This window comes from Malania oleifera, chromosome 3 (assembly GCF_029873635.1).
Source record: "Malania oleifera isolate guangnan ecotype guangnan chromosome 3, ASM2987363v1, whole genome shotgun sequence".
NCBI classification, from domain to species: domain Eukaryota; kingdom Viridiplantae; phylum Streptophyta; class Magnoliopsida; order Santalales; family Ximeniaceae; genus Malania; species Malania oleifera.
The window spans coordinates 92,376,940-92,389,217 of record NC_080419.1 but is presented as its reverse complement, the minus strand read 5'-3'; the positions used below and the strand labels follow the sequence as shown (position 1 = coordinate 92,389,217).

The 12,278-nt window shown below is 35.3% G+C and overlaps 1 protein-coding gene across 1 annotated transcript; it reads right to left on the bottom strand.

The window, feature by feature from the left end:
- Positions 1-2,005: 2,005 nt before the first annotated feature.
- Positions 2,006-2,326, bottom strand: LOC131151430 (uncharacterized). Its single transcript, XM_058102673.1, has one exon. It carries the CDS (start codon positions 2,324-2,326, stop codon positions 2,006-2,008), a length of 321 nt encoding a protein of 106 aa, XP_057958656.1.
- Positions 2,327-12,278: the final 9,952 nt, after the last annotated feature.

Here is a 12,278-nt window from a genome sequence, read left to right as displayed (position 1 = left end):
AGGTAGAAGCACATCCGAAGACTGAACCCTGACTTCAGTCTTCTGAACCCGTAACTTCAGAAGACTGAACTCTAACTTCAGTCACCTAACACTGTGTCCAAGTTAATTTTTTGAAGTTCTAACGAACTTCAGTCATCTAAGTCTTAACCCTCAGTCATCTGAACCTGCGGGAAAGTTAAAAATTTAATTTTTTAATGAGAGAATACTCGAGTTATTTTTTGATCCAATGGTTAAGATTCATTCTAAAGGCGAGGTTACCTATATAATCAACATCTAAACCCTAGTGCCCCACAAGAGAGAGAAGAGAAAGAACCTTTGGCATATGATTGAGCATATTGTATGATTAGCACAACTTGGGAGAATACACTGTTGAGTTTTTGATTAGGATTTCAAATCTTATATTTCAAATATAAGCTAAAGTTACATTGATCTTCAAAAGGCTTTCTTGTGATTGTTGTGCAATCAATTTGGTATTGAGGTTTGGTAAATCGATCTGCTTGTTAATATTTATTCTCATAGAGATTTTCATCTAAACTGATTTGCTTGATGATATTTATTTTTCAAAGAGCTCTTCTCCCAAAATCCATTATTGAATATTTGTTGAGAGGTTGATCTTGAATGTGCTGATATTAAATTGTTCTTGACAATATCACTATTTGAGAAAAGTCTTCGTTATTGGTTAAACGATTTTGATTCAAGTGTGTATTCAGTTAAAAACTCAATATTTTCAATATTACAAAACCACTTGATTAAATATCCTTAGTGTTCATAGCTATATATATTATTGATGGATATTTTCTAAAAAATATTATATAAGGTTTTTTATCTTTGGAACTCATATCATATATATTTGCATATTACTAAGATCATATTGTGGTTGAATATTTGGAAGAAAACTTATTGATTTTGATCGTTATAATATTCAAGACAAATCTTTTGATAAGATCAGATTTGATATTCGTGCATCAAATAAGTTGAACTAGAATCCTAATTTCTCCAAAGCTTTTACTTATATCTGTACTTTGGGAGATTTGATAAAAGGGAAATTGTGTGAAGCATATCATTCATATAACGGTTACATCGTTACATACATACTGAGCTTCAAGTTTCATCTTATGGATATGTGTTAGGATTTCAATTGTACTCACTAACTTTGTTAGAAGCAATATTGAGTTGTTTTGCAGATTTCAAATTCTATAATTGTAATCACGGTTCGAGTTGTGAACCGGGTGAGGAGGAAGTTGTGCCTCTTGTAAGCAGCGGATGTAAGGGAAGCTACGTCCCAGTTAAAGGAGCAGAGATTTAGTGGAATCCTTTAGTGGGTTGCTCAAGGCAAGGACGTATGCTAGGTTGGTTGAACCTCATAAAAATTGTGTTTGCCTTCTCTTTCCCTTTACTCCTTTTATATTCTGCAACGCATTTCATTATCTATCTTGCATGTTTGTATGTTGAATAATCCCACACGCACTTAATTGGGTAAAAATAATTCATTGATATAATAATTTAAATCAGCCTCAAACCCCTGCAATTAATAAGTTAAATATAGAAATAGGTATTAAGTGGTAACTAATTTGAAAGATTTTAAAATACCCAATTCACCCCCATCTTGGGATTACACCTAAATTAACACATATGTCATCATGTAGTGTGCTTTAACTACTTTACTATATTCCTTTAACATTCATATTTGCTTTAACATGTTTGCTCATATTGTGCTTTATCATTCATGCTTTAAAATTCACATTTGTTTCACAATCCATATCAAAATTCATATCATATTTGCTCAAAATTTCATATCATAATTCATTCATATCATAGTTCATATCTAATTTGCTCAAAACGTCTCTCCCCCTTTGACATCATTCAAAAAGAATCGAGGGGCATAATGCAAAAAGTCATTAAAAGAGCATATGTATTACAAGCATAGGAAAGTCAAGCAAATAAAAGCAAGGCAACATAAAAACTAAGTGTTTACATCAAGAGTACATCATAAAAAGTCTAAAACTCAGTTATCAACATCATCATCTTCTTCTTCGGCTTCTTCATCACCTTTCTCTTCTTCATCTCCTTCTTTTTCCTCATCACCTTCCTCTTCTTCATTACCTTGCTCTTCATCATCACCTTCATCACTCCCTTCCTCAGAATCTTCATCATCACTTCGAGGGGCTAAACTAGTGTCCATAGGATCAACACCTCGGGATGAGCTAGTCTGATATTCCTCAATACGAGTGAGGCATTGATCAAGGGAGGATACCTTCTCCTGAAGGGTCTGAAGTCCTGACCTTATATCCCTACTGAAGTGGGAGAATTCACTATGAAAGGACATGAATTAGGAAGGAGTGTCTACAGGAGGTCCTTGGTCATGAGTTGGAGGAGGAGGAGGGGCTGCTACTGGTGCTCGTTGAGGCCTTCCTCCTTTGAAGTACCAACCCTTATCACTCTTGTCATAGACCATTTGTTTAAGGGTTGTGGAGTTGAAGAGATCATAACGATTACGTTTTATGAACAACTCAGAAGGTGTAGTGATATCGAGCTGAGCAAAGATGAGGTTCAATGCACCTCCATATGGAAGGGTCACTCTTGATGCTTCTAACTTTGCCCACATCCTTTTCAAAATAAGACTGGATAGGTCAAGTTTCTTTCCTTTAAGTAAACACCATAAGATAAAGCACTCAACATAGGAAAGATGATCGAAAGAGTCAGTCTTGGGTAAGATATTATATGAAATGATTTTTTGAAGGATTTGGGCTTGGAGATTCAATTGTTTGTACAACAGTGGATGTCCAAAATACACAGGTTCATTTTCCATAATCAGAGGAAAAAATGCTTCAGGTTTGAAGTCTTGCTCTAAAATCTAGGATTGAGCAAATGCAAAACAATCATATTCTCTTGGGGTGATATGTAGTATGGGAGCTAAAATCGGAGGAGTTAAAACAATTTTCTTGCCCCTAACTTCGGTAGTTAAAACACCGTCACTATTAATCATGTTGGCATAAAAAAATTTGATAAGATTGGGGAACATGCCTTTAGCTTGGTGCACTACAAAGTTTTTCTAACCAATATTTCTAAGCATAGGGAGTATCTCATAGAATTTAGTATCAAAGAAAGCGGTGTCGATTACCTTACCAAGAATAGGATCCATAGACCTAAGAGAAGAATGATAAAAAAGCTTGGATAGAGGTGTGACTAGCCATATTTGAATGTTGTTATCATCTCTGCCAGTAGAAGTTCCACGGTTTGCTGTCGTCTTAGTGTGAGGCATATTGAAGATCAGAGAGCAAACAAAACCCAGCTTTGAAACCCCAAAATCCATAGGTGAGGATGTATAATCGTGTTGGGAGGCTTTGATTCAAGAGATTTTTGGTGATGATTGAAGGAGACAGAGAGTGGGTGCTTTGGATGAGTGAAGGAATAGGGTTTAGAGGCCTGAAGTTAGGGTTTTTGTGTGTTAAATATATAGATCCCGTGACTTCAGTAGACTGAAGATCAAGCTCAGTCGTCTGAAGATTTACAGAATAGGAATCTGAATAGGTAGTAGCACCTCAGTCAATTGAGGTGTGATGGCTCAGTCGGCTGAGCCTTCAATATACAGTGCTCAGTCACCTAAGCTTCCAAGCTCAATCATTTGAAGTCCTTAACCTTCTAAATATTTTCTTTTCTTTTAACATGAACTCTTCCTTCTTTTGTTTTATCATATTATCAGGCTTCAATTGTGTTTTCAAATTGGCTTTTGAGGCATATGATTTCCTTGATCTTTGAAGATGAAACCTAAGGTGTAGTCCCAAGAGGGGGGGGGGTAAATTGGGTTATTTAAAATTCCTAAGAGTCTTTTTATAAGTTCTTGATTTTTTTTTACAATCTATTAAAAAATTCTTATATTCTTGTTGATTAGGCAATCCAACAAACACTTACTTCAACTATTCAATATGCAACCACAACATACACAACCAATTGAATAACTATTCAAGCCAAACAAACACCATACAAGTAATTAATATTAGCTTTGCAATATTCGGCAACCCTGTTTATGAATGTGCAAGTCCTGTAGTTGGTCTTTGAACTAAAAATTAAAATAACATCCAACCCCGTTTTCAAAATCACAATTTAAATAAACCTTCAACTAATAGGTTTAGGGTTGTTAACCAATCAACGTACTCCCTTACGGTTTCTGCAAAAAAATGATTAACCAACGTACTCCCTTTCGATTTCCACAAGCCCAAGAATAAATTAGGCTTTGGTTTATTTAATTTCCAATATGCGTTGTTTTTATAATTGAAATAATTACAACATCCACGCAGTTTATATTTTTGTTGGAATTTAAAGAGAGTAAGGGAAAGAGAGTGACACCGCTGTTTTTATAAGGTTTGGCTTATCCCAGCCTATGTCCTCGCCTTAGATCAACCACCTAAGAATTTCACTATACCTTGTTCCTTCCTGATGGAACAAAAACCTTTACAATAACCAACCTCCTTTTTAGGAAGAGAAACCTTTCCAAGCAACAACCTATGCTTGGTCAAACGATTCAACAATACCTTGAACCGTCAAAGATTTAGTACAAAGGAATGGATATCTGCGTACAAAAACACTCTCAAGTACAGAGCAAGTTGTACAAGTTAAATCTCAAATCGTACTTCAAAATGAAAACAAAATAGAAAATGTGAAGCTCAAGGTTTAGAGGTCACCAAAGTTTCTTTCTTATTGATATAAGAATTTTAGATGCAACTCAGAATTAGAACCCCTTTTTAATCTAACAATTTCGTAGAATTTTCCCCCACCAAATGTGTGATCAAGAATGAGCTTTAAGAACCCCCAGGGTGTGGTTTAGGTGGTAGTGTGGGCTGCGGGAGTGCCTCTCATGAGGTCAGGTGTTCAAACCCTCCTGAGCTCATTTCCGCCCCTGAACTCCTGAATTTACCCACCCTTTGGAGTTGTGGGGTCAACTTCAAGGGGCGCAGGATTAGTCACGTGGACCGTAAAACGGACACGTGGATACCCGGTGCGTAATCTAAAAAAAAAAAAAAGAATGAGCTTTAAGAGAGTTTTAGCATAGAAATCATGCATTGCTTGAATGTATTCTTCATTTAGCAAGGAAGGAATTTATAGACCTTTTTGAGAAAAAGTTTCCTCATTTAACATGAAGCATTTAGGTAACTTTTCAAAATATATATATATATATATATATATATATATATTCAATTATAAAATTAATTTTGAAAATCTTCCATTTAGGTAACTTTTCAAAAAATATTAAATTATAGAATTAATTTGGAAAATCTTCCATTTAGGTAACTTTTCAAAAAATATTAAATTATAGAATTAATTTTGAAAATCTTCCATTTAGGTAACTTTTCAAAAAAATATTAAATTATAAAATTAATTTTCAAAATTTTCCCGCAAGTTTGAAATTCAAAAATTCTCTACAGAGTCAGTCGGCTGACTCACTTGACTAGATCACTGACTCACTTGACTGGATCACTAACTCACTCGACTGGATCACTTTGTGCACTAGTCAGTCGGCTGGGCAATTTTCTCTTTTCAAATATTTTCTATTTTTGATTTCTTTAAAATATAGTTTACTTGAAAAACTTAATTCTAACTTTGTGTCTAAGTTTTTGTATTTTAAAAAGCTTCACATATCTAAATAGTAATGACTTGAAATACTTACAAATATCCTTCTAACCATGATTTCCTTAATCACTAAGTCTTATAGCCTCTAGATGTTCAATCTTTACTTCAAGGTCTGCTTGGCCTTTAAGCTCTTCATGTATCTTTTATTTCTTCAATGTTCTGAGAAGCTTTCATTTGATTGACTTTGATCTCCAGCTTACTTCCATGATTAATCGTGAGTGTCCTTTTACTTAGACCTGAATTAAAACCACTCAACAACGCATGTTAAAACATCATTCATTTTGTTATAATCAAAATAAGATTGAAAAACCCAGTTAGTCCAACAGAAGATAAACTTCCAACACTCCAAGTCTTATTGATGTTTGGTCATTTTGTATTTATTTGATATATCTCATAAGCTCTTCTTTTAGTTTTCTACTTTTCAACTAGTTCAATTTTATTTAGATTGGATTAAGTGGTTTCCTTATTAAGACATCCTAATATCTTTGGAGTCCCTTTTATCTAGGTACTCATACTTTATTAGTTCCAGATGTTTTAGCAAGTGATGTTTCTTTTATTCTCCAAACTTGTCTAGTTTTCACACCTGTTGGCCTTACAAGACTTAACATCTTGTTTTGATGCTAACAAACAAGTAGAACTTAACATGCTTTGTTTAAGTGATGTATTTTCAAGACTCAATAATGAATGCAAGGTTAAAGAATTCATGAAAACTTGTACTTCAAATAAGGACGATTATATCAAACTTGAAGCATGGATTCAAAAATGGATTTAAAGATAAAGCTTGAAGATCATGAGAGCATGAGGATTAAAGAGAACATGATGAAAGCTTAAATAAAGATGAAGCAAGCATAAAGACTTCAAGGAATTCAAGAATTGAAATTTTGAAAGAATCTATAGGAAATTTCATGTAAGTACTTCAAATAATTTCAATATGGATACATGAAGCTATTAGATTAATTTGTTGGACCTAGATACCTTTTGACATACTTGAAAAATATTTTTATAAGGTCAAAATTTATTTAAAAAAGGTTAGAATCATTTTTGGAATGAAAAACACTAAAAGGAGGATTTTCCAAATGCTGTTAATTTTTCTACATCCGCATTGAGGTGTATTTTTCTCTATCAAAACCTATTTATTTTAAATAGTGTTCAACATAAAAGTTGTAGAATTTTCTCTTAGATTTCATTTTACACAACTATCATTAAATTTGGAGTTATACATAAAAAGTTATGACTGAAATACTGAAGGGTGCTCGAAGCAGACAGCAGCCTGATAGCAACCTAACAACAGCCTGGGTGGTCAAGATAGGCGACTACCTGCGTCCTGGAAGGCGACTGCCACCCTACTGCCCCTTTAGAATAAACTAGGTAGGTGACTAACCAAAACAACCAGTATACTGCAACGCTGCTGTTTTAAAATTTCTCTAACGGATAAATTTTTTAAATGTGGTTGCTTGGGGCTCAAACATTGTAAAAACTTGGGGAATACTCCAAGTCACTTAGGGATCAAGTTACATACATTTTCAAGTCTATAAATAAGCCTCAAAGATCATTGAATTAAAAACCAAGAACCAAGAATTCAAATCAGCATTCAAAAATTCTCTCAATTGCTCTTAACACTCAAAGGTACTTTCACTCTCATCTTATCTACAAAATTTGCTGAGGTCTTGCTAATTCAATCACCAATACTGTGCTACAAATTCTAAATCTTTCAATCATTGAAAGAATTAATCGGTGATATACTTCCTTGAACTTCAAGTTAAATTCAATATTGTTATTTACTTTATATTATAGTGCTAAATTGTTATACTAATCAGCTCTTTGTGTGAGCAATTCTTTGTATACAAATATTTGATTTGTATTTTGTAGATTGATGATTCCAAGGATTTTTTGGATTGTTGGCTAAGCAAGGGGATATTTCTTAGAGAAGCGGGCTTTAGCCTAACTCAAGGAGTGACTGAACGAGGGGATATCATTTGGAGAGGCGGGCTCTAGCCGACTGAAGGACTGTGTAAAGGTATTGTTCCGCCCAGTAAAGGAACAGATTTAGTGAATCCTTTGATTGTTTGCCAAAGGTGAGGATGTAGGCTGGGTATAAGTCGAACCTCATAAAAATCTCCATCTCACTCTTTCTTTCCCTTACTTTTTATTTTTCAGCATATTTAAATTACATGGATAGTTTAAATTGGAAATCAAATATACTACGTATATTTGGGAATCAAGTAAACTTAAAGTTTAAATTTGATTTGGGTTGCGAAAACCAAAAGGGAATATGTTGGTGAAACCATATCTTACGGAAACCATACGAGAGTACATTACTTGGTTAAACATTCCAAAGATAAATTAACTAAGAGTTTATTTGGATTTTGAATATTAGGGAGAGTGTGAATATTGTGTTGGATTTTATATTACACATCATATTAAGAAAATCAATTAATACAAGGCTTCACATCTGCAAATATAAATTATCATTCACTACAGGGCTTAATTCAAATTTATATCCAGGGCTGACAACAAAAGCTATATTGTGATTGAATGGTTTAAAATTTGATATTGAGTGGTTTGTGTTTATATTTCAAAGAGTGTCTAATCTTGTAAATTTTCATCAATCTAAATTGTGCTGCAGGTAAGTTGTGCTTGGAAAATCATTTGGTTGTTTGTTTTCAAATTATAGATGATTGGCTTGGTTACTTGAATGATTGATTACTTGTTTGGATAAGCAATAGTGTTGTTGATTGATTAAAAGAACTAAGTTCTTGTGTGATTAGTAAATCAAACAAACAAGTCAATAATTGGTTAAAAGAAATAAAAGAAGTTTAAGGATTTTTAAAAAGAATTAAAAGAAATTTTTATAATCCAATTCACCCCCCCCCCTCTTGGGACTATACCTTACTTTTCAATTGGAATCAAAGTCGGGTTATAGCAAATCTTAGTCAGTAGCTATAAAAAGATCTTAATGGCTAACTTAGGCGTAGCTCCCTTTGGAGAGGGATAATTTTCAACCCAGCCACCCATCTTTTGTGGTTTGAACTATACCTTCTGGAAAAAGAGAATGCAAATATATCTTCAAACTATGAATTGGAAAGCTTGGGAGGTTCTCATGGAAGGTGACCAAATTCCCCTTAAATTAGTTTATGGAAGACAAGTTCCTAAGGAGAAAAATAATATGACAGACTTAGATCATAAGGTGTTGCAAGTTAATTCTAGTTCTATGAATGCTCTATATTGTGCATTAGATGCTAATGAACTTAATAGAGTAATGACTTGTAAATCAGTTAAGGAAATATGTGACAAGCTAGAAGTCACTTATGAAGGCACTATAGATGTTAGGGATAATAGGATCGATATGCTTACAAGTGAATATGAAGCTTTTAGGATGAACTCGGATGAATCTAAAACTAATATGTTTACTAGGTTCACTCACATAATCAATTCCCTAAATGCACAAGGAAAAACCTACACTACTTATGAGATGATAAGGAAAATTCTTAGAGGGCTGCCACCTAAATGGGAACCAAAAGCTGATTACACATGAAAACTGCGTAATTGGGCATTTTAACCCGATCTTTATGGCTTATATTTTTAATTAAATGTCAAAATTTGTCCAATATTTTAATAAAGTGCCAAAATTATCATTCTTGAGTTTTATTGCACAATTTATGAATTTTTGGTAATTTTTTGTTGTAGGAAAAATCTTAAAAACTGAAACCGACACCTGTTCCAATATTTATGCATAACTTTTCCATTTGAGCTCCAATCGAGACAATTCAAATTTTTTGAAAAAGAGAAAAGGATTATCTACAACTTTTGTGTTTTGAGTTTTGCAAGAAACGGACTTCAGAAGGGTCAAATTTGGTGATGAACAGAGAACGAAAAAACTGAAAAAAAAAATATACGAGGATATGTGATGTGACCCGACCATGCAAGCCGAGTCAGCTCCAATTGGGTCAGGTTGAGCCATCCGGGTCATGGGTTAGGGCAAGCCTCCCCTCTCCTTTATTTAAATTTCCCATTCTCCTTCTTTTCCCCTGTTGGGCACTGCCCCAGCCAAACTTTCAGCCTCTCTTTATCCTTCTCTTTGTCTTGCCCCTCTCCCTCTAACTCCTTCTCTTCTCTCCCTTGCTTACTCTACTCTCTCCCTTAATCCCTCTCTCTTTCAGTCCCTTTGTTCCCCTCTTCTACAACCGAACACAGCACCACCAGCAGAGCACCAGCAGCCGCTCCACAGCCTCCCACAGCAGCAATGCTGCCAGCTTCGGCTAGCCATGCCTGCACCAACCCACGAGCACAGCATCTGGGATTTTTCTGCAGACCAGCACACGACCAGCAGGCCGCCCTGCTCCTCATCCCCTGTAACTCCGGTCGAGTAGAACACCACATTCCATCTTGGCCAGCCCCTATCACTGCTGCAATTTCCCGCAGCCTGCTCTATCCTCTCTTTCTCTCTCTCTCTCTCTCTCTCATCTTCTTTAATTCTTTTATTATTACTAATTAATCAGTTGAATATTGTTAACTTTTTATTTGAGTTTATTGTTATTTTTAGATTTAGAATATTATTTGGGGTGTTTCATTATTATTGAAGTTTAATTGTTTTTTTTTTTTATTCTCTTTCGGTTAAATTTTTTTCCGTAGATTAGTTTAATGTTCCAAGTTATTTAATTAATTTAGTTAGGGTCAGTTTCGTCAAAGTTCATATTTTTCAATTTTGTTAAAGTTCGTATTTTTATTTTTCGGTATCATTCAAAGTTTAGATTTTTGATGTGTTTGCATTTTTGTTCGAGTTCTTGGTTTGAATTATTGATCCATATTAAAGGTTTGATTTTTAGTGTGTGTGTGTGTGTGTGTGTTTGATTGAGTTTCCATTGCATGTTTTAATTCCTTATTTGTAGTTGCCATCTTTAATAATGCATGTTTAGGTATTTCCTTAAGTAGACTAGGATTTCCATACTTGTTTTTTTTTTAATTTAGTGAATGTTAGTTTTAGGGTTTTTAAATTACGTGTCATTTAATTCATCAGAAATAAAGTTGAAACAACCTTGAAAATCCTGAATCTGAACTGAGTTCAGTACATTTTTGTTTTCGATTGGACGAACATAAAATTTGAGATTAAAACGCATTCCCTGGAGACGATCTAGCCCTTGGGCTTAATATTACATGACAGAACTCCTATACTTAGGATAGCTTCCGAGCTGCTCATTTTTTGAGTGAGTCAAGTTTTTGGCGCCGTTGTCGGGGAATGTCGGTCTTAGTCTCAAATTTGCGTTTTTCCCGTCATTTTTATTAGTTTAAAAAAAAAAGCAGAAAAAAAAGAGTGAGTTTTGAAAAATAGCTGCACCTGCACTACGCACGATAATGGACTTTTTATAGCTTGAATGTGCCATTGCATCCTCTTCCACTGTTTTGCCTTATGACGAGCTTAATTTCATGATGCAGCACGGGAGGACGTCATTGCTACCCGAATTCTACCAGTCGGAATCTGAGTGCCCATATCAGCACCTAGCAGAGTTTGAGTTAACCTGCAACATGTTTTTCTCTCATGCTAGAGCTGATGAATCTACTAGACTGAATTTATTTCTTGCTACTTTGTAGGATAGGGCACTAATTTGGTTTCATTCTATGAGAGCTCATTCTATCACTAATTGGACTGATATGGAGCGTGAATTCCTGCATGCATTTTGTCCCTCACATAAAACTCAATTTTTGCAGGAACAGATTCTTAATTATGTGCAGCAGGATGACGAGACATTTGGGGCTTGCTGGAAGCGATTCAAAGATCTGCTAAGTACTTACCCATATCACGGGTTTGACTCATAGAGGTTAGCTAATTATTTTTATACTACTCTTACCCCTGATTGCAAGTATTTTGTCCAGACCATGTGCAATGGAGAACCCGTCAGTGAGGATCCAGATCAAATATTATCATTCTTTGATTACTTAGCTGACAATGTCCCATAATACAACACATGATGCACTCAAACACCCATAACTACACACCCTATCAGCACAATCAGTGGTGGAGATGTATACGAGCCACCAAACTGCCCAAACAACCCTCCGCCTCAATATCAGCCACAACAGATCCCTCCGAGTTGTACGTCATTAGACCTTTTCGAGGATAGCATAACACAGATGGCGAACATGCTCCAAGAATTCATGCAAACTCAAGTCGATCATAATAATGAATTGCGGGATACCATTAATGCAATAAGCACACAGTTGGACATCTTAGAAAACGAAGAATTGCTCGTGGAACCTCAGCCTTGTCCTCAAGAGTACCAGCAGCCACACCAACAAATACACGATGTTTCTCTTGAGACAGAAGAGACCACCACCACTTCGAGAAGCGAGAAAGAATTTCCCCAACTTGAGATGCTCATCATTGGACAACCAGTTGTCCCAGCAATAGAAGTCATGGCTGATCCAGAAGAGGTTAAAGAAAAATTAGAGGAAATGGGGCCAGAAGAGGAGCAGTTAATTGATGAGGAGACTAATACTCATACAGAGTACCAACCTGTGGTACCTCATACTTCGAGCTTGGGAACGGTGGAACCGTCACCCCCGCCTAAATCAGATGTTAAGGAGCCTAATGTGGAGGCAGACCCTTGCAGTGGTAAGATGCTATGTACACCCGATAAAGAGGGTGACTAGTT